The sequence below is a fragment of the Prionailurus viverrinus genome, chromosome E1 (genome assembly GCF_022837055.1).
Source record: "Prionailurus viverrinus isolate Anna chromosome E1, UM_Priviv_1.0, whole genome shotgun sequence".
NCBI classification, from domain to species: Eukaryota; Metazoa; Chordata; class Mammalia; order Carnivora; family Felidae; genus Prionailurus; species Prionailurus viverrinus.
Window position 1 is genome coordinate 12,172,487 of NC_062574.1, and position 23,059 is coordinate 12,195,545.

General features: G+C 51.3%; 1 protein-coding gene across 6 annotated transcripts in view; it reads right to left on the reverse strand.

The window, feature by feature from the left end:
• The window catches only part of MPRIP (myosin phosphatase Rho interacting protein), a 154,019-nt gene that overhangs the window by 96,447 nt on the left and 34,513 nt on the right, over positions 1 to 23,059 (reverse strand). For all 6 annotated transcript variants that reach the window (XM_047832870.1, XM_047832867.1, XM_047832868.1 and 3 more), the window contains exon 3: positions 22,103 to 22,168. In XM_047832870.1, the coding sequence (XP_047688826.1) occupies positions 22,103 to 22,168 (66 nt within the window). The remainder of the gene's footprint in view (positions 1 to 22,102; positions 22,169 to 23,059) is intronic.

The window sequence follows — 23,059 nt, forward strand, 5'->3', positions numbered from 1 at the left end:
ACATGAGGACACGACCAGACGTCAGCCATGCACAATCCGGAAGAGGCTTCACCAGATCCTGGTCGTGCTGGCACCTGCTCTTAGGCTTCCAGCCTCTGGAACTATGAGAAATCAACTACATGGTTTTGTGAGCCTTTCAGTCTGTAGTACTTGTTACAACTGCCTGGACAGCATCCAGGAGTTGGTCCCCCACCCAGCACGCCCAAGGTAGGATGCCATCCCTACAGAAGGATGGTCCACACCGCCCTCTGTGGACTGCCCATGTGACAAGCTGACGTCAGAGAGGTGATGCCTGGAAGGATTTCTCCTCTGGGAATAACTAAGCAAGTAAACCTAAAAGGACCTATCATCATTTAAACCCCCAAATGTTCACAGCAGAGGATTTTTCTGGGTATCTGTTTATCTTTTCATCTTTGTGCTTTCCTGTTTTTACAAACTTTATACAATAAATATGTTAACTTTGTAACTGGGAAAAACAGTTGTAACAGCAAACAGTTTTTGTGGCATTTGCCCTCTTGCATGTGACCAATCCCCATGGTTCAAGATCCAAATCCATTCTTTACGTATTTTTGTCTACATTTATTTTTTTTGTTCAAAAAAATATTTTTTTAATGTTTATTTATTTTTGAGAGAGAGACAGAGACAGAGACAGAGCGTGAGCTGGGAATTGGTAGAGAGAGAGAGGGAGACACAGAACCCGAAGCAGGTTCCAGGCTCTGAACTGTCAGCACACAGCCCGACGCGGGGCTCAAACTCATGAACTGCGAGATCATGACCTGAGCTAAGTCGGACACTTAACCGACTGAGCCACCCAGGCGCCCCTAATTGTCTATATTTTAGCCACAGATTTCCTTCACTTTAAGATATCTGAACGGGAAAATTCAGTTACAAGAAAAGTAAATGAAGGGATGACTTTTCACAAGAGGATACGGCCACCTGTGAGTGCACTTAGGTGTGACTCAGTTATACTCGGGAGTCCCCTGACAGAAGCAGTGGGGGTGTAGTACTGGGTGGCTCGGTCCTTCTAGGACTGGGCAAGAGCTTACAAAGAAGGGGCCTGGTGAGGAAGAGGAGAGGAAGGAGGAGGAGGTCTGAGAAGCAAATGGCTTTCAGCTGGCTCCCCGTTTACAAGGCTTGTGCCTTTGACATGGCTATTTTTGGGTTTCTGAGTGGGGGGGGAAAGAAATTCTTCCCACAACTGCCTAGCTTGGCAGCTCCCTTGCCCTACACTCCCTCTCCCTGCTCCTCCCCGCCCCTCCCCAGCCCCTCCAGGATGAAGGAAGCAGGCCCTTGAGTATTCCTCTGCCCCCAGCCACCCTCTTACCCCCCACCCCATGCTCTTAGAGTTTCTGTAGGCCTCACCCACTTGCCTGTCTCTACAGAGCTGGGAAAATGTGGAAATAAATAAAGCCTCAATTAGGCAGGCATCCAAGGTTGGGGGGGGGGGAGGGTGCGAGGGGTCTGAGGCTCTGTCCCAATCCAGGAATGCCTGAGAAAGCTCTGGGAGCCTCAGGCAGCCTCTGAGGTTGGAGGCTTCCCACAGACTCCTTTTGGGTCTGTGCTGACCAGGCGGGGCCAGGGGCCTGGGAGCCCGGTTTCATCTCCATGCCGAGGCTCACATCTTGCTACCCACCTTCCCATAGGAAGGCCTGGCTTCCTTTGGCCTCCCCACACACAGAAGGAAGGGAGGGGTCCTCACTCACACCCCTTCTTTCTTCCTCCTTGATTCCCTTCCCAGAGCAGGAGGCAGGACCCTCAGCGCGGACCTGGACCCAGGCACGGTGGCAGCGCTCCAGACCGAACAAAGGCAGTTTTCCCCTTTTAACTGTGGAAACTCAGCATTTCTTATTTATTCCATTCTGAGCCTGGAAAGAGCAATGAGAGGGAGATCTTATTTCTTCCCCCAAGTTGAGGGGTGGGGAGAGAGAAGCAGATTCTGTAGGGACGAGACTGGGCGGGGAGAGGCTCACAGATATTTTTAGAGACATGGGAATTCAGCAAGCCCCTTCTGCGGCCGGAAATGATCTTGTTTCAATCCCAACTCTGAAAGGCAAATAGGTGGTGGGGAGTAAGGGGCCTGGAAGAGGCAGAGTGTGGCAGGGGCAGCATCGGACTCCAGGGAAAAGGAGAGACGCGCTGAGGGCTAAGATCCCAGCAGGCCACTTCCCTCTCTGTGCTAGTGTCCAGTCTGCTCCTGCACGTTTAACAGCTGGGCAAATGTCACCACGTCACGGCAGTGCGGGCCGGCACTGAGTGAGAGCCGGGTGCCAGCCGGGCCCCTAGCAAGGCCATCCTTCACCTGCCCGCTCTTGGCCCCCTAGCTCTCGGAAGTACAGGGAGGTGGGGGAATAGGGGGGCATGCTGAGAATGTCAATCCCCAAGCTCCCTTTGCTGTTAGTTCTGGTTTGACAGTGAAAAAGGAAAATGGGACCTAAAATAAGATTTTTCTGTTTTACTTATTATTATTATTATTATTATTATAGTTACTATCTTTTAAGGAGGCTCCACGTCCAGCATGGAGTCCAACACGGGGCTCGAACCCATGACCCTGAGATCAAGACCAGAGCTGAGATCAACAGTCGAACGCTTAACGGACTGAGCCACCCAGGTGCCCCTAAGATAAGATTTTTCAATTATCTGCAGGCTTCTAGTGAGTCAGGCTAACTCAGTACTTTAAGACCACAAATATGGTCCCAACCGTCTGCGGGGTGCCTCACTCAGAAAGCATCACTCTACAACCTTCAGCACGGCCACACAAAATCTGGGTGTAGGACACAGAGAAAAGGTAAATGCGGAAGGTGAGCAACCAGAACACCCTCCTGCAGCTGAGGAAATGCAGAATTTCTGGAGTGTGATCCAGTCTGTACCTGGTAATTCTACGTCTGGCAATGTTTCCTAAAGCATTATACTGAATAAAGAAAAGGGGGAAAAACCCAGAAAACAACTTGAATGTCCAAAAATACAGAATAGGAGTCAAGTACAGCCAACTGATAGAACGGTATGTATTAAAAAGACCGTGCTTCAAAATAGGAGTATATAACTACACACTCCAAGAGGATACACAAACCATGATATTAACAGATTTTGATCTCTGGGTAATAAGACTTAATGGGCAATTTTGTTCCTACATGCTTTTCTGTGTTTCCCAAATTTTTCACCATGACCATATTTCACTTCTGGCATTTGCGGGGAAATCACTTTTGTTTTTAGCTCCACCTTCTACCACGTTGTGTGCTCTGACCAATCCTGCCTTCTGTACCGATCACTCCCCCTCTACCCAGACACACCTTCTCACCTCCACCTCCAGATTATTCCTAACGTGGCCTTTTCCAAGGACTTCCAGAGCTTGCCAGACTGGCTCCTGTGCCTAGCCAGGGCATCTGTGTCTGTCTGTCTCTCTTAGTACTTATGTTCCCCATGATCGCTGACTCTCTCCTTTTCCTGACTACAGACTATGAGATTCTGGAGGGCAGGGATGCTTCTTTACCTTTATTTTTTCCAACTCCCAGCCTGTCCACGGCACCCAACAAGGAAGCAACAAGTCAAAATGAATTCAACCTCTCTCCTGGTTTCCAAAGATCCCAGCAAAAGAGTCATCAGGAAAACATTTGGTGTAGGGAAAAGGAAAATACAACAGTGCTACGTGGCCTTGGGATAAGGACAGGCCTGAGCCCCTGATCTCCCTGACGGTATTTCTCAAGGCAGCCAGGGTATCAGTTGCAGAACCTGCCTCATCTACGACAAGGGTCTTATTGTTGGTGCAGGTAGGTGACTGGGCCTGATCAGTAAAGGGCCTTATTCGCCAGAGGGAGATTAGATAAACTGTCTCCCTCTAACTTTTCTTGGAACAGCAATCACCATTAACCCTTGGGTTTCCAACCAAAAGAATGTGGAATTTCAACTATTTATGAAAGTATTTCTTCCTCATAAAAGGTGTTGAAGCAAATTATTCCATTTTCAAACATTCAATTCAGGAGACAAATGCACATACACCCCCTAGCAGGCATGTGTGCATTCTCTCAAATACAAACACACACACACACACACACACACACCCGCCAAGTACATACAAAGAGCCATACAGACCCGGAGCCACAACGTGACCCACCCATGACAAAACAAGGAGAGAGAACAGAGAAACAGAGGGGTGGGGAAGGCAGGAGTGACTGACCAACAGGGGAAAGCACCACACACCCTCTGTCTTCCTGAAATGCATGAGAGGGGCCTCCAGTTAAACATGGCCAACAGAACATAGCAGTGTGCTCACGTTCCTGCTAAAACCTTAATAAAAATGGCCACAAGGGAATTTGTAAAAGGTATAAACTCTCAAGGACTAAAAACTAGAGAAGAGACAGCAACAGATGTGGGATATTAAGTGTTGGAACACAGAAGTGGCTACATGCACGGGGAGTGACTTGGTAGAGCAGAGGAAGCTTCTGGCCAACACTGCCTGGGAATACCAGCAAGCTCAGGGTCTGGAGACCCCAGGCATCTGTGACCAAGGAGGTGAGGCTAAGAGCAAGAGGACTGGTCAGGGCCTGTGCAAGCAGTCAGAGCCGGGGGCCAACTCCCATTAGCAATAACCAGAGGGAACTCTCTGGAAAGGCTCTGGACCTGGGGTAGTAGGCATCACTGGGGCAGAGGGGAAGGAAGGGTGGAAGATTCCTGAAAAATTGGGATCCCCCAACTTAAAGTCCTTCTGCTGCCCACAGGTCTCCCTAGCCTGCAGAGGAGAACTGTACCTGGGGAAACCGATGAGCCCGAGAGAGAAGCCTCCTAAAATTGGCATTATCCACAGACTGAGAGGATTTATATTTGGGGACATTTGAGGGTCCCCCTGAAGTCACCAGTTTCCTGCCTGATTGTCCCTCCAAGGCAAGGTCAACCAGTCGCCCCTACATACACCTGCATTTGCACAGTGTTACTCTTAAATACAAATGCACAGCCAAGAGTGACTACTCATTGAGAGAGCCCAAGACCAAAACAAGGACAGAAAGAGAACCAAGAAGAAAGGGAGTCAGATCAGGTACAGAGTAGAATTTCAAAATAACAAATTATGAAATTACTGCATCCATGAAACATGAGTAAGATGCTATAAAAAGGGACAAAGAACAAAAAATGAGCCCCGAGAAACCAAAAATATGGTAACTGACATAAGAATCAGAATGAAAATAAGAAAACAGGACATTATCTGGAATAAGAAACAAAAGGGTTTAAGGCAAGGTTAATGGAATCTCAGGCATAACAAAGCAATGCAAGAAGACAGTAAAACTTGAGACTCCATCCAAAAGAACTGACAGCCACATAGGAGTTCTAGAGGCAAAGACCAAGAAAAATGAAGCAAAGGAAACCACCGGAGGAAAAAAATACAAAACAACTTTCTGGACCAGAAGGACAGAACTTTGCATGTTGAAAGGTACACAGGCTTCTAGTTCAATGAAAGAAAACAGATCCATACACCAAGGTATATCTTCATGAAATTTTAGAACTCAAGAGATAACAAGAAACTCTTCGAGGTTTTCAGAGAGAAAATGCCTCCGTTTACAAAGGATCAGGAATCAAATCCTTCGTACATGAGCTTCTCAACAGCGAATCTACAAGTTAAAGACAAAGAACAGTGCCTTCAAAATTCCAAGGGAAGATTATTTCCGGCCTAACACTTCACAGCCAGTCCAGCCACCAATCAAGAGTGTGGGCAGGAAAGGCATTTTTAGACATGCAGAGTCTCAAAACTCAAAAGGCTTCACCGAACACAGAATGAAGCAAAAGAGAACGATCTAAGAAACTTAGGAGCAGGAAGAAGGGAATTCCCAGGATGATGGAAGGCAAGTCCCAGGTCAAGAGCTATGCAGCAGGCCTGGAGAAGAGCCAGTCCAAATTGGAACAAGAGGATAGACGGCTCCATGCAAAATGTTACCAGGACACGAAAGAAAAGAACAGAACCATTGCACTAGGTACTTGCCCACACCAAAAGGAGTTTTATAGTTCCGTTGGGAAGTTTAGGGTTCAACTAAGATTATACAGACAATCAAATGAAGGGGGAGGGTGGCAATTATTAACTGTGAGAAAAGCCAAATACAAGGAAATAAATATAATCATGGTTTTACTACATGGCTTGAATGTGCATACTTTTTACATTTCCTAATAGTTTAAGCCCTACTGATTTCACCCTCCTACCTAATTTAACTGTACAGAAGGAAGGAAGGAAGGAAGGAAGGAAGGAGATGTGAGAGTCTGCATGTGCCTGCACATACGTGTGCACACGTGTGGCAAAGCCATACACGTGAGAGAACTAAATCCTATCTCATGGTGTGCACAATCAACAGAGAATACCTTTAAAAACTCAAGAAATAGCAGTATAAATGTGTTATTCACGAACACAAAGGTCAGCACTAGAATCCTCAAGCTACAGGAACTGGAAATGGCCTCCTCTGGGAACAGGCTCAGGGGTAAGAAGGAATACAGCAGAGTAACACTCTTGTATTTTAAGTATCATGGTTACATATTTGGCTTTCTAAACTATGTACTTATATTATTTTGAAAAGAAATTAAAGCTCCCGTGATACCTTAAAAATTCCCTCCTGGCCCATTTTCAGCTGTCAGGTATATCAGAGAACACAGTTAAGACCCCCAGGTAAATACTGAACTGTAGGAAATGGATACAGAACCCTCTGAAATACTGCCTCTCTATCACACCAACGAGAAAACAACTTCCACAGATCTGGGAGATCGACTCCCCAGGGCCCTCAAATCAAGCAGGCAGCTCTGGATACAACTTCTCTTTAGGATGCGTTCATAGATCATCTTCTCGTTGGGCAAGGCCACTGAAAATAAAAGACTGTTCCTCCTAAGTCAAGGAGCTCAAATAGGGCATTTGCCGGAGGAGAGTTTACCTGCTGTCCACAGGAGTTGTGGAAAGATCATCTCTCAGGTTGTTAACAGTTTCAACACTTGGTTTGGGGCTTTCGTACAGTTTAAACCAAATAACTGGATGTGTTCTAGGCAAATGCTTTTCTCCCAGATGGGAAAGAGCTAACAATATGTGGAGGGAACCAGCGTGGCCAAAACTGTGACCAGGCTGTCAGAAGTTCATACGTGCTATTAAATTAAAAGACTAAAGGTTCAATACAGAAGACCTCTCCCGTCTTCCATCCCTCACATCATTGCACAGGCCACTCTTACAGCCTCCCTTTGGAACAAACACCTGTGACCTCCCCATTGGTTAGTGAACGGACGAACGAACAAATGGAAGAGATACGTGCTTCCACGTCCATTCCTTTCTGCAGATAACTGGGCCTTCCTTTCCCTCTGGGCAGTGGTGGCGGCCCTCCCCTGGCCTGGCTGAGCACTGCTCTGGTTGCCTCCAGAGGCCACAGCAGTAGGACGAGGAGTGCCATCCAAAGAAGACATCCTGACATCCATCAACGTCACCTACATGAACTTGTGTCTTTCCCTACAGGGCCTACGAAGAAAAAAAGATAAACGTGGCTAAGTGACCCTATGAGGAAATGTTCACTCCTCTTTCCCTACTTTGGAAAGGCAGGACTTATGTTTATTTCAGTAACAGAAAGGCAGCTACGAAGCTGGGCACAGTGATCTGATCCAGTGGGCCAACAGAAACAAATGAAGAGAAAGAAAGAAACATCAGGTGAAACCTTTGAGAATTCCCGCCAGCCATGCTCTGACCTCTCCATGCCCAACTTTCACCCTGGTCAGACAGAGAGAAGAGAAGGGTTAGAGACGTGCCCCTTTCTAGACCTAGTGCCTGAGGACAAACAGGGCTGTTGTTTGTGTCAAATACATGACGTGAACTGGTGTGTGTCTGACACGGACTCAGAGTAGTTACCCTTTTTCTGATCATTTAACATGCACTTTCCATACGATCATAACAAGTCTCAGCATAGGAAGCAGAGAAGGTTAAGTCTGGCGACACGGACAATGTCAGTTGAGAACGGGGGACCGAGCGACTGCCACACTTTGCCTTGTAACGCTGCCTATCCTCAGAGGAGGGACAGAGATGCCTTGGAGGATATGCTGGAAGAAAGCAATGAGATTGATTATGGGCCATCTGAGACAGCCCAAGAGAGTGAGGGAGCGAGAGAGAAGCCCATGCCAGGCAGGACCCGGTGGGGTGTTCGGGTTATTTCTTGCTGAGGGCTCTGGTCTGAATCTCAGCCCTGCACCTGCCCTCTCCCAGTGCAGGAGCCACATGTCAGCATGAAGCCACATGTCAGCACGAAACAGCCAAACCCCATCTTCAAGGATACTCTGACTGCACTTGGCTCTCCCCAGTGTCGATGTTGATGTAGAAACCCGGCCCAGGCAAACTTGGGCCGGGGCTATTTTCCTAACCTTTCCTCATTAGAGCATGGATTGTGTTCTCTTCTCCATCTTGGAATGGAGTCCCTAAAATATAAGAAACCTGACGTGTTCTCTCGCACGTGCTGCCATTCTGCTACCCCAAAGCCCAGGTCCATCACACTGCCAACCTCCTGGTTCTTCCCCATCTTTGTTTCCTCAGCTTTTCCAAGGCTGGAAGCCCTAGTGGCTTCCTCAGCCGGGTGCCGGACCAACCGACTGCATGACCCCCGATGAGGCGGGTCCATTCCTCCCACAATTACTGAGGGCTTACTACAGATGCAAGGCCTTGCTGGTACAGAAAATAAGGAAGTATGTCTGTTTCTCAGCAGCTCATAGCTCGTTAAGGACCCCACTCTGTTCGCACACAATCCCAACTCTAGACAGTGAGAACCACTGCATGGAGGCAGAGATGTGTCCCTGTAACCTACCGGTGAGTGACTGAAGTGGGTGACCCCTCTTCCCCTCCGGCTTTCAATTTCCTCATCTTTCAAAGGCCTGAGAGCTAAACTCGAGGATGTCTCCGAGGACCCTCCCAACACCACACTACACCCACCATTCCCCTGGTCCCTTCAGATGCAGCCAGGGCGCCCCCCTGCGTTGCTGGGACCAGAATGCGTGCCCATGCCGTCGGGTCTCCTGAGAATGCACTAGAAGTCAGGACCAGGTGCGTCCTCCACACCCAGGCGTAAGTGAATCTCATTCCACCCCAGTGGGTTCTTCAGACATTCGCTGCCTTAGGGGAATGAGGAAAGAGGTGGCCTAGCCCTCTACTGCCCCTTGTCACTTCTGTGCGCCAGCTGGGTACGCGGTGTGTCAACAGGTGCTAGTAACCCACCAGCTTTAGCACCAATCACACGACAAAAGTGTAAAGACTTCTGCTATCATTTATTCTGCCATACCAGAACTCTTCAAACATTAACCAGGCAAAGCTCTGGAATCCCTGAGCCAGTAGGGGTGTCTGGGCCCCAGCTCAGTGACGGGAACTGAGCCAGAACAGCTCCACCCACCGGGCCTTCGACCCATGACTTGATGCACGAAGCTCAGCTCTCTTGGGGGAAGAAACCTTACCCTTGGGCCAGTTACTGCTCTCTCCACGGACCACGTGAAGGATTCAATGTGAACCCAGGGAGAACGGCTAGCACTGTGGTAACATGATTTTTCACCTCTGCATTTATCACAGAGGCTGGCTTGTTCCAAAAAAAGGTACGTGGCTACCTGAAGGAAGTGAACCTCAGGCTCCCACCCCAGCCACAGCCACCGTGCCCTCGGACAGGCAGCCGGACGCCACTGAGAAGCATCTGTGCCCACAGATTTCCAGCTGGGGCCCGTGCACCGCAAAGCGCCGTCAGCCACCGTGCATCTTCACTGGTTGACGGGAAGACAGCTACAAGTCTCACCAGCGGGTTCAGAGGAAGAAAAGCCAATGATTCGTATTATTTGAAGGGCATCCCATCCACCTCCCTCCCACCCAGGCAAAGGTACAAACAGAAGCCCAACAAGGTTCCCTGACAAGGGACAGAGACCAAGTTAAACAGAAGCTGGGCTGGAATCCCAGCCTTGGAATCATGCCTCGCGACCCTCAAGGCGAGGTGCGCCCATGTGGCTAGAAGTGGGGCACAAATGGGACCGTACAAAGTCCTTGAAGGCCTCCGTGGCTTCGGGGAGTTGCGGTCCTCCCCCACCCGCACTCCCGCACCTTAGTGTGCCACAGGGCTTGGTAAGCAACAGGACATTCGTTGGAAGTCAACAAGACCAGTCTTGCCATCAGGATGCACACTCCTTAGGAACAGCGCAGAGATTCCCCTCTCCCTCCCCACTCCCTGCGGGCCGTGCCACGTGTAGCGCCTTCCACTCTGAGGGGCTCATCTCGTCTCCAGAACTGACTGGAGTCAGAGCAACCGCCAGAGCTCCGCAATGCTAGTCTCCACGCTGCCACGACCCAGGCAGAATCACTTCTCCATCACCCGCTCTGTTGGAAGGGCTGGTCCTTCCAGGCCCTTCCCTACCCTGACATTCTACTACTGACCGACTCTGAAAACAGACACGTGACACTTGCTGGGGCCCGTGACATCAGGGACAGTCTCTGGTGGCGCCATCTTTTCCTTTCCTCCTCTATGTCCTGCCTTTCCTCCTCTTCCATTCCCAGTGCCTCCGTGTCATGCCTGCCTGCCAGTGGCCCCCGTGAGCAGTGCCGAGCCTGGCCCAAACCAGAGCTGGGAGAAGACGGGGGGATAACAACGCGAAGAGGAAGCAGCCATATGCCCTGATTACTCGGAAGTCATTCTTCTGCCAGGAAGCGGGGGAGCTCTCCCCACCATCTCTCAGCCTGGTCTAGGCGACACCACTCCGCCCTGCAGACCCAGGCCAGCTCATTTCTCCGGTGAAACCTTCCAGGTGGAGTCAGCTCACCCTCCCCTGTTCCCACTTTGTGATAGCTTCCATTATCATACCCTCTGTGTCGGTTGAGTAATGGCCCCCAAAGACAACCGTGTCCCAATCCCCAGAACCTGTGCATGTGACTTTAGATAACAACAGGGACTCTGCAGGTGTGATTAAGGCAAAGATCTTGAGATGGGAGAGGAATCGCTTATCTGGAGGGCCCAATGTCATCACAAGTGTCGTCTAAGACAGAGGCAGCCGGAGATGTGACAAAGAGGAGAAGGAGATGTGACAACAGAAGCCCGAAGCAGCAGTGACTGAGGAAGGGGCCACAGGCTGAGGAACGCAGGCAGCCCCTGGAATCTGAAAAGAAAACGACACGGATTCTCCCCTGGAGCCTCCAGAAAGAACCAGCTCTGCTCAGAGAAATGGATTCTGGACTCCTGACCTCCAGAACAGTGAGAGAACGAATCTGTGTTATTTTCAGCCATTAGGTTAGTGGTGACTTGTTATGGCAGCCGCAGGCAACTAACACCCGCCATGTTGCGTATCATTATCAGTCGTCCCCTTCATTCCCACAATGAAAGCACCTTGGAGTTCACTTCTGACACACTGTAGGGACTCAACGGATGTCTAAGAATGAATGACTCATCAACATGCACACGCACAAGGCCTGGACCAGCCCTTGTGAAGGATGCCCCTTCCTGAAGATCCTCCGCTTGCCTGCCTGCTATGGCTCCTGTGATTTCACCAGTGGAAACACTCTCTGGCTTCAGAGAGTTCTCCCACTGTAAAGAATATGCCCTTCCTTTCCCTTCCCTTCCCTGCAGAGGAAAAGATTCTTCCGGAAAAGTGTTTTGTGGAGAGAAGGGAGGGCAGGAGAGATTAAGACCCACCCATGTTAAGCTGCCTACCCACAACTAATACTTTAAGTGGCTTGCTTACCAGGACAGCATTGCCCATGTCCCAGGGAGTCCAAAGCAAAACACTCAGTCAGGGAGAGCGGGTGCAGGGGCAGCAGGGTCCTAACCGGGGTGGGGTAGACTCTGAGGGCCCGAGAGGTAAGGGCGCCGGGACTTGGCCCCTGGAGAGCTCTGCGGCCTGGCTGCGCGCTACCCAGCCCCACGTGTGCATGTGTGTGTGAGCACCACATGTGCACATGTAAACATACTAGTACGACTCGCTTGGCCTTGTTTTCTCAACCCCAAATGTTTTCTGTTGCTAACTTCTATAAAATGACTCTTTTTCGACAGTTCTTTCCCTGCTGCTACTTAATTAGCTCCCTAACCAATTACTCCAAGCTGTTCGCTTTCCTAATACCCAAAGTCATTTCTCTCTCTGCGGGAGGGAGCCACCCAGCCCGTTATCACAGACTCGCAGCAGGCCAGCCACAGCTGCCGCAGAGAAGTCCGCCCACAGCTCTGAAGATCTCCAATAGGGGTGCCGATCACAGCCCATCCTCGGTCGCTATCCCGGCGCAGAGGAAGGGCCACAGAGATCCCTGCGCACACTGCACAGAGGTGCTGCTCCCACCCCTCCTCCTGTCACTGAAAGAGCTGTGCACACACAAAGGGCTGGGCAGATGGCACCCAAGTGGACAACGGGACATAAAACCATATTCAGCCACCTCTGTTAATGAATCATGGGTATCCAGAAGCCTTCTCACTCAGTACGAGCGGGCGCACTGGGGGAGGCACAGAGAACGTGGGTACCTCATAATGGCTCATGGACACTGAATACAGGCAGGCAGCTAATCACTATCTTGCCGCCCTTGACTCACTACTCATGTGACTGGGAAGGAAGGTAAGCACACTGGACGGTCCCAGTGAGACAGAAAGGCACTCGTTGGATAACCCGAGGTCACCAAATCCTCAGTGCTGTGTGAAAGTCAAAGATGGCGGGTACTCCGTGGGAAGCCTTCTTAAAATATTTACAACAGTGGGGCGCATGGGTGGCTCAGTCAGTTAAGCGACTGACTTCGGCTCAGGTCATGATCTATCTCATGGTTTGTGAGTTCGAGCCCTGGGTCGGGCTCTGTGCGGACAGCTCAGAGCTTGGAGCCTGCTTCAGATTCTGTGTCTCCTTCTCTCTCTGCCCCTCCCCTGCTCAAGCTCTGTCTCTCTCTCTCTCTCTCTCTCTCTCTCTCAAAAATAAATAAATATTAAAAAATTTTTGTTTTTCTAAATTTTAAATGTTCACAACAGAGAATCAAGCACTAGAGTCAAGACAGTAGACCCATTTACCACACAGTCAGCTTGTCCCATCCCTAGGTATGTTATTTAATGTCCTGTCTGTGCGGGCAAATACCAGGCCCTGTCTTGAGGTGCTCACTGACCTAGAGAGGGAGACCGACGTGCCAGAAGTGTCTCAGGGATCAAGGACAGAGGAAGGAGGATCACATGTGACCTGGACCCATGTGGGAGTGGTACCTTTGTCTTCTCTTGGTTCTTGCAAATAATTCAGGGTTACCTGCAGCAACCCCCTACTGCACCTGGCAAGGATTTCTTTGTTCCCATCTCCTTAACCCTCTTTACCCACTCATTCCTGCATGTTGTCTCTTTGCTCTACAAGGCTTCGGCCATCCATGTGAAAGATTCTAACTCTCCACCCCACACTTAGGCCCCTGTATGTAAAACAGCCCTCCCCCCCACCCCCACCTCCCCGACTCCCAAAGGGCAGCCCATAGGCCACCAATCAGGAGCAGGCAATCAGAACCTGGCTGCTTACCGCACACCTACTGGTTGAGTCCCCAAGGTCAAGATTGTTAACCCCCTCCCTTGGGTTTCCCCACCATAAAATGGAGGTCTGGACCGGGTCATCTCCTGAAACCCGTCTGCTATAACAGAGTCTGCTCTGTTCTTTATCCAAATAGCCCCACGGTTAACCACTGGTGGCTTTCATGCCCCAGCTGCTCTGTATGTGAGATATGCCACCCGGGCCAGCATACAGAGTTGTAAATGACAAGAAATGACAAGAAAAAGCTACCAGAGGCAGAATGCTGCAATTTGCAATAATGCCAGGCTCAGATGTCTTAACAAGCCCGCGTTCCCAAACTCCTCCCCAACTTACTTTAAAAGGAAAGGAGGGGAGGGTCTTAAATTTGGTCCCCGGTTTCATTTCCATTTGTCCTGAAGGTCCCAGAGAGACACAAAGAAAAGGTCCCTGCATCTACATGCTTCTTGCTCGTGGGTGAAGTCGCGTGCATCACAGTAAGTCAAACAAAAGGAGAAATGGCGTGTGGCACTTGTCAGCTTCACCACTGACCCCTGAACTTTGACAACAGGATTCAGCTGGGAAGAGTTCCCAGTCCCACCTGGGTGAAAGTGAGTCATTCCCTGCTCACTCACTTTCACGTTTCGTAACATCCACTTCCCGCAGGAAGCCCAGAGGCCAAGCACACAGGGCCCTCTTATGACCCATCCCTCACCCTGTCATCCACTCCCTGCCACCAAGGGACACAAATTCCACCAGGACTAATGCCTCACCTTCCAGCCAAGCAACTGTTACAATATCACTCCCAAAGAGCTGAAAATTGTTTTTTGGTTGTCGAGACGAAGTAAAGATGGGATAAGGGACACATCAAAGACCCCCGTGTCCAGAAAGCTAAAGCAGGCAGGGGTTAAACACCTCCATACCCCGGAATCACCTTGTACACAGCCCAGGCTGTGCCCAGCCCGACAGCCAGCAGGCCGGGCCCTGCCCCTCCCCTCCCCTCCCCTGCCCATCTCCCCGTTACTTTCTACTTCTTGCAAACGTCAGCCCCAACATGGGCCCCAAAGTTAACCTAGAAAGGGGAGTCCTATTCACACATCAGCCCACATTAGCAAAACACTATTTTTACAAATGTTTAAAAAGTCCATTATTTTGGAAAAATAAGTTAATTACGTGGTCGAGGTAAGAAGAGGTGCCTGGCCTGTGTAGGCACATGGCCTAGGCCTAGGCACCTGGATAATTCTGCCACAGGAGGTCCGTCCAATCACAACATATTCTTCAGTATGGCTTGGGGGGGGGGGGGGGCTGGTGAAGAAGGGGTTGGGATTATCTCACAACTTTAACTGACGAGGCAGCAAACTGCATCCGTTTTAAACGCTGCAGTGAGGTTCTCTGTGGAACTGCACTTCAAGTCAGAGCTCTCCCAACCACGTGTGACAGTGGCCAGAGACCTCAGCGGAACCTGCTGCATCTGTAGGGCCTCAGGGCTTGCTTCCCCTCCCAACGGCTCCCCATCTTGCTCCAGAGGCTGAGTAGGGAAACGCTTCCAAGTTCATGGTCGCTTTCTGAAAGTGCCTGTATTACCACAGCGAGCACGGGACTAGCAAAGAGCAGCTTGAGCAGAGGAGGGGAAGGAGGGAAACACAGGCTGGCTGAGGCCCCGAAACCCTCATGAGGTTCCTGTGGAGGGAAAAGGGGCAGGGAGGAGGGCCCCGCTCAAGGCCGCTCAGCCAGAAACAGAGGAAGGAGATTAAAACCCACATTTACTGGACTCCTAACCCAACACCCTCCTTGCATCCTTCAGGCTCCTGGCACCTAGACACAGCAGGCCTGCCTCCGTTCCCTGGAAGCGGAAACCTTGTGGAAAAGAATGAAGGCCAAAGCAGGGCTGAACGCGTGACAGACTCAAAAGTCAATCTGAAAGCATGGGACTAATGCATAAAATACCTTCCCAGGTTTGCCGTCTCAGCCCTACCCCTTGAACATGAGGGTTCCCTGCATCTGAGGAAGCTTCTCTGCCTATGGACACAGGCACAGGGAGGCACCCTTCACTCTTCTGACCCTACACATCTCCAACGGACGTTCATTCGCCAGGACTGCAGGCCTGAAGTTAGTTTAGCTCGACCGGCTTGAACACACAAGGGAAACTACTCTCGCCGCCAGTTTATGGCTACAGACAAACTCGAGGGGTGGGAAGGATGCCGAGGGCCCAGCCTGGCCCTCAGCCAGCACCATTACCCTCCCCCATTCAGGCAGCAGCTGCCGGAGAGTCGGCTGTGGCCAGACAGGACCGGACAGGACCGCTGGGGAAAAGACACCATCATTCTCCCAGAAGGTGGCTCACCTGTTTACAAATCCCAGTTCCGTCACTCAGAAGTTGAGCGACCCCACCATATGCCTGGGCCTCAGTTTTTCCGTCTGTGAAATGGATACAACAAACAGTACCTATCAAGGGAGTGTCACGAGGACGACATCAGAGATCCTGCCTGAAGAGCCAACGCACACGCAGCACTGGGCCAAGCACGCTGTGCCTCCCCAATCTCCGTGACAAGCAGGAAGGTGGCCAACGTCCTCTCTTTCCTTTCAGAAGACTTCTCTGACCCTCCAAACCACCATGACCCCGAACAGTGTGCACATCGTGGCTTTGCTTTGATGTTCAATCTTCACGTGTTCATGGAGGGGTCCCAACAGACTGCGTGAGGTTCACCACGGGGGGGACCTCCTTTCGGCCACGTGTTCTTCCCCTGCAGCTTGCCTTGGATACAAGAGCCGCCGCGGTCACCAACGGATCGGACACATCAGCCCTTCTCTGCCTCGGAAAGCTCCAAGCGAGGAAGAAACAAAGCCAGAGCCTACGGAGGAGGGTCTCGAGCGTTAGGGCTTCCTAAGCATCACAAGCAGTGGTTATTTAAACTCTGGAAGGCTGGGCCTTGCCCTCAGATGATTCTCATACAGGGGAACACCTGGAAAAATATGTGATGGGGGACAGAACAAAAGAACCTCAGAGACAGTTCCTAAAGACAGTAGGGCCAAGCTGTGATGCCCCTCTTCCACGCTCTCCTATGGCCCTGGGCAGCTGCCCACCATTCAGGGCACATGACACAACACCAAAGTAGGTGAGATCTGACAAGAACCAAGTGGGCAAAGGTCCCGAGATCAAAGCAAGCTCCGGGATTCTGACAGGAGGCAAACCCTTACCGAGGAGCCAGGATCCTACCCCGTTAGCACTTGGCATCCGTGGAAGAATGCTCACACCAAGCTCACCTCATGACACAGAGACAGATACTCTGAGCACAGACACCCCAGAGCGACTTCTCTGGCCGGACCTCTGCATTCTGTGGGATGGACAAACCCACGGCCGCCCCTGAAAAGGGCACGTCTCCAAGGACCAGAAGTGTTTTCCCTACGATGCCTAAGGATGTGAATGAAGCTAAGGGTCCTCGGCAGCACAGTCCCTACAGAGTCGCACAGCTCCGGTCCGTCCTGACTCTCAAGGCAGGGGATGGCGAGGTGCCCCACGAAGTAAAAGGCAACGACCCTCAGTACCACACGCTCGCCACGGAAGCGGAACTGCACTCCCTCTACGGCGTCCCCGTGGGAGGAACCCGGGGTCCGTTTGCTCCAGAGCCCAGATGGTTCAAGAGCATGAGACCAGCAGATCTTTTAAAACAAGGAGATTCTGACACCTGCTCCAACACGGACCAACCTCAAAGATTTTATGCTCAGTGACATCAGCCAGACACGGAAGGACCAATACTGTAGGACTCCACCTGTATGAGGTACACAGAGTCGTCAAAATCACAGAGACGAAAGCAGAAAGGGGGTTGCCAGCGGTCAGGGGGCAGAGAGGCTGGGGAGTCAGCGCCACGTGGGGCAGAGTTTCGGGGCTCTGCAGACGAGTGGGGCTGCCAGCCGCACAACAGTGGAGTCTGCTTGACCACACAGCACCACACTCTTAAAGACGACTGGAACAGGAGGTATTGTTATACATAGCTGATAATTTAAAAACAAAACAAAAGAACCTTACACCGTCTTTTTGGCCTGGCTTCTAGGAGCTAAAAGCAAGAGGATATGAAGGCAAGAGAGCAGACCACAGCTCAGCAGGTACGGTGCCAACAGAGCCCCAGAGCCACACGGCCCGGCGCGTTCCACCGCAAAGGTGGAGGCCCCGCCGTCGAGCAGGACTTGGTGCTTCTCTGAGAAACCTTCCAGTGGGTGACCTTTGGGCTCCGACGAAACCAGTACCTTAGCTTTACGCCAGTCTCCAGAAGCTTAAGGAGACAGGGCAGAATCTGGTACGATAACGGGCAGGTTACAGAGGAAGAAACAAGAGCAGAAGAGAGAGGGAGAAGTCTGGGTTTCTAGATCCTCTCCTCCGTCCACTCCTGAAAAACCAGCGGCCCAGCCAAACTGCTCAGGCTCCCACTTGTCTGTGAGGCTGCCCTGAGCCCACCTCACCTCAGCTTGTGTTTGGGAAAATTTCTTTCCCTTTTTTGGGAAATGTGCCTCTCCTCCACACCCACCAGTTACAGGGTATGTGGGTGTATCGAGAAAGAAATTTCCCAAAAAAGGAAAAGCGATTCGCAAAGGTTAGCCCCATCTCAGAGCTGCCGGGGAGAGAATGGCAACAGTCAGCCCATGGAGCGGGACTAGGCGTAACGGCTCCAGACCCAGCAGAGGTCTCAGAACGAAAGAGCCTCTGGAAGCAGCCCCTGAAGCAGGCACGGCCCCAGGGAGTGCAGCCTTCCTTCTCCTCCCGGGACCTCCTGACAACCGCCATGCCCTTGTCCGTTCCAGCCCAGGGGGGCCCAGGACAACCTTTCTCACACTGTTCTCTGGAGCCTTCCGGAGCGCGTTCTCCCCTCCAGTAAGGGCTGGAACACACAACACACCTCGTGCCTCTCCCGGAAGCTGGTTACTTCAACTCAACAAATATTTACTAGGACTGTGCCACCCCAGCAAGGCCCCGGCTAGATGATGGAGACAGAGACCAAGAATTATCGAGGGCCTAGTGATGGAAAAAAAAGTCACCATCTAGTTGATAAGATAACATTTAAACCAATGAAAACAAACAATAACATTGTATAAAAGTCAAGTAACAACTTGAAACCGATTGTGAGGGGCGCCTGGGTGGCGCAGTCGGCTAAGCGTCCGACATCAGCCAGGTCACGATCTCGCGGTCCGTGAGTTTGAGCCCCGCGTCAGGCTCTGGGCTGATGGCTTGGAGCCTGGAGCCTGTTTCCGATTCTGTGTCTCCCTCTCTCTCTGCCCCTCCCCCGTTCATGCTCTGTCTTTCTCTGTCCCAAAAATAAATAAAAAACGTTGAAAAAAAAAAAAAAATTAAAAAAAAAAAAAAAAAAAAAGAAACCGATTGTGACTCGTGTTAAGGGGACAGCCCAGCCCTAAAATGCTATGACGTATTACAGGCAGTAGAGGAGCTCTGAGCAGGAGGGTCGAGGGCGCGGGCTCGGCAGGAGCGGAAGGACCAGCAGTGGCTACAGGCTTCCCAGAGCCGGGGCCGCTGATGTTAGAGACCAACCAACACCAAGGTGTGGCCATTATACATCATGGTGGTCTGAACACAGCGCAGGAAGTGGTACGTATATGCTCCCTGGGTAGCAGCTACGCACATAGGCAATCCTCCTAGACCTGTGGACTCCCAATATGCGGGGCCCCCGGCAGAAACCACTGCACTCCAGGAACAGGCCTACCCCATTCCACGTCTGGCATTTACCACGCCAGCCAGCTGGCTAACGCTGCCCCATTCACCTCCCCCACTCCCAGGAAATCAGACAGTGGAGTCCTTCCTCACCTCAAGAACAGGGGTGAAAAGAAAGCAAGTCAAACTTATATTTTAATTCAAAAAATAAAAAAAATTTTACACAAGCCACTGACCAGATCACCCGGGAGGGTCTCTCAGCCTTAGCACTGCTGACATTTGGGGCCGGATCGTTCCCTGTTGTGAGGCCTGTCCCGTGCGTCACAGCAATCCTGGCCTCTACCCGTAGGTGTCCAGAGCAACCTGCACAGTTGCAAGTCGAAGATTCCAGACGTTGCCAAGTGGCCCTGAGAGGCACAGCGGTCCCCAGCTGAGGACCATGGCTCTACTTTACATACTCTAAGAGAAACTCCCAGCACGGCTGCGTTCAGTTCAGACAAGAGCCTGCCTGCAAAGCTCTCCCGCTCCAGGTCTCAGGACCCTGCCAGCCGGGCAGAGGCAGGCGTCTAGGCGTCGGGAAAGCTGACCTTTGGGTTGGGGCTCCAGGATTCTGGATCGTGCTCACTGGGGAGTGGCCAGGAAGAACAAGGCCTGATACGGACCACTGGGGTGGGAGAGGCCCCTCCAGCCCTTGCAAGATAGAGCCCACCTGCAACGGCCGCCAACGCTGACCATGGGCAGCTGGCATCTGACTGCCTCCTTCACCCAGCCTCTTGTCAACTGCAGGCCAGACGCTTTCCTGCAACTTTCCCCCAAAGCACTTTCCTAACACAACAGGGAAAACCCTCACACACCTGAGATGCTGCTTTAAAGGTATTTCAACACAACTGACACTGTCTTTTTTCACTCACAGAAATAACGCCTCTCTACTCCCTGGAGGTGCAGCGTCTCTGCAATGCCCACACTAACATTTCAACACTAAATGGCACACCAGGTCAGCCTCTTCGGCTCCAAGGTCATCTGCCAGAAAGTGGCCCATGGCCCAAAACTCAACTCTGGGCATCCCCCACAATGCCCTCTCTGTAGCCCACACTTTTCCCGGGGCTTCTTTTCCCATGTGGCTGGCACGGTCCGACCTCTGCCCCAGCGGCACGTGAAATAATACCCAACCAACATCTGGGTTGCTGGGAGACCAAAACGTACTGCAAGGTGTCAGTACTCACGGCTCACCAGCCTCAATTCTTTAGGAGCAGCTCTTGGGATGCATCATGTGCTCTCCATTTGTGCAGACACAAAGGCATCCACGGTAGCCACCCTCGCTTTGTGCATGTGCAACTGAGCTGAAGGGAACAAAAGACCATACTGGACTCCAGTAGACCTACAGAAAGGTTTCCTGACCAGAATAATCGGTCTCCAAGCAAAGTCCAGGGAACTCTTTTTCGGGAGGGTTCACGGGGTAGCCCAGCCTGGATGTAAGCCAGTGACCTCTGAGGCTCCTTCTCTACTACTGTTAGGCTTTGGGGGACTTAAGAACAAGGCAGCCAAGCACAGGGAGGACAAAAGTAAACTTCAAGGCTTGCAGAAGCCCATCTCCCACCCGGGGCTACGACCTGCATGATGGCCAAGCTGGAAGAGTGCAGAGGGCAGGGCCGGGTCTGCCTCCAGGCCTGCATACCTTTTCCCTGAAGGAAACGGGTATCCAAGTGAATCGGTTCCCCTGCTCCTTTTTCTAGTGAATTCTACCACACCCCACCGATGCTCACCTCCAATCTACTTCGGACCACAGATGCTTCCATGGCAAAAACCCTCTGGGGCCCATTACACTGTTCTAATACACTCACCAGAAAGAATGAGAAAGAAGGAACCAATGAGGCAATGGTTGATATAGAACAGGTATCATACCTGCTAATTCCATTACCTAAATATCATACCCACTAATTCAGCTGAGAAACAGAAAAGAGAAAGCATCACATCACAAATATTAGGAACCCCATTTGGAAATGGACTCACTTGTGGCCTTGTCACCCAGCTCTACTGACCACCCTAAAATCCAAATGTCCCAACAGCCTACAAGGTCCTTGGAGAGGACAGTTATCTCTGCTCACACTTCCAGGACCCTGCCCTCACTCCTGTAGCGAAAAGAAAATGAACTCTGGGTGGGATGGGGGTCAACCTATTTCACACAGTATGACCCGATTTTCCAGGACAGTCCCGGTTAAAAATGCTGCCCACATAAATGCACACAAACTCAAGTGGAACAGGAAAAGGTACTAAAATCTTCTGCCTTCAACCCTTCATAAAACTTGGAACTCAGTCATACTTTAGATTAGTTAGGAGAGACCGATCTCCATAGAGAAAAACTCAGGCGACGTGGATGGAAAAAGAAAAGCCACAACAACTTTCCACCTGGTTGGTTTTCAGGTTTGCCTCTGGACCAAGAGCAATAAACACTCATCCAGCCCAGGAAGCAGGGAGCAAACCAGAGCAAAGCTGGTGCGCGGCAGGGCAGGAAGGAGCCCCGTGTCCTGTTTCAGCCACCAGGAGAAAACTGACCCCGTGGCCAGGAGGCCCCTGAAGGTCCAACAGGACGAGACTAACTGCGGCAATGGAACCGAGAGGCAGTCGTGGGACGACAGCACGTGAATGCACATGTGCTCAACTCACACACACATGCCCAGGGTCGGCCTCCCACCCATCCCCGCAGGCCCACAGCCTGTTCTGCTTCTTGCTAACTGGCCAAGTGGGACTCCTGTCAGCCTGGAACACAGGGGCTTCCTCCCTTGCTACTCACTCGCACCTGTGACGATGCTGCCCAGCAAAGGTCTGGGTTCTCAGGGCCATCTCTCACACACACCCCAAGTTCTTCAAATTCCAGGCTCCCAAAGGAACACCCAAGCACACCACTGTGCTCGCAGACGACCCAAGCAGAGCCGCGATGAAGGGGCCCTAGGGGAGGCGAGAGGCACGGAGTGGGCGCGGAACGACACTCACCATCTCGTCCAGGGCGTAGCGCAGGAGGCCATGCTCGTAGAGGATGAAGAACCGCCGCTGCCATTTCTGCAATGGAGCATAGAGTGGGTGGTTAGGAGGGAGTCCCCGTGCCTGACAAGCCTATGTCAGACTAATGCCGGCTCCACGCCTTTCATTTCTGGGGTAGATGGCAGGAAAAGAGGGACCCAAGGCATAAGAATGGCAATTTATTAGACAGCCAGGGGAGTCTTTTCTGTATTTCTGTATATTCTGTGTTTTCTATGTACCCAGCACAGAACTTACCACATAACGTGGTGTCAGTTTTTATTTGATGAACTGTATGGCACAGTATGGAATAACCTGAGAATGCCAGGCCCTGATCCCCCACTTCTAAAAAAAACCTAGGAAACTGCTATAAAAGGGTTGTTCCAATGACCCACAGGGAATCAGAGACAGGGAAAAGGCAGTCAGGCTCCAGTGTTCACTGAGGATAAGTGAGCAAACAAAACTCAAAAGTGAGGAGGAGGGAGACCCGTAGGAATGACTCTGATGTCCGAGGAGTGATCGATAGCGAAGGGCGCCCCTCTCCACGCTCCACCCAAAGGACAGGCCGTGGGGGCTGGCGGACCCCAAAAGCACTAACAGCAGAACAGAAAGAGCCACAAGAGCCAACGCTTTCCTTCTTGTCGGGGGGAATACATGTCCAGCACAAGAGACTCTTGGTCCCTGAACCCCAGAGATCATCATGGGGATCCATGACCTATTTTGAACATTTCAAAAAGCCCAACAAAATTCATACTTTCATTGGCAATAAGGCCACAAGAACTAAGCTATCACGCCTCTCTGCTTTCGGCCAGAATTATATCATTCGTAATAATGTTTTTCTCATCAGAAGATGGAAATGGCAATTCTGTATGACCCAGATATAAAACAGGAAAGGGAGCTGCTCCCTGGTTACTGCGGACATTGGAACACAGT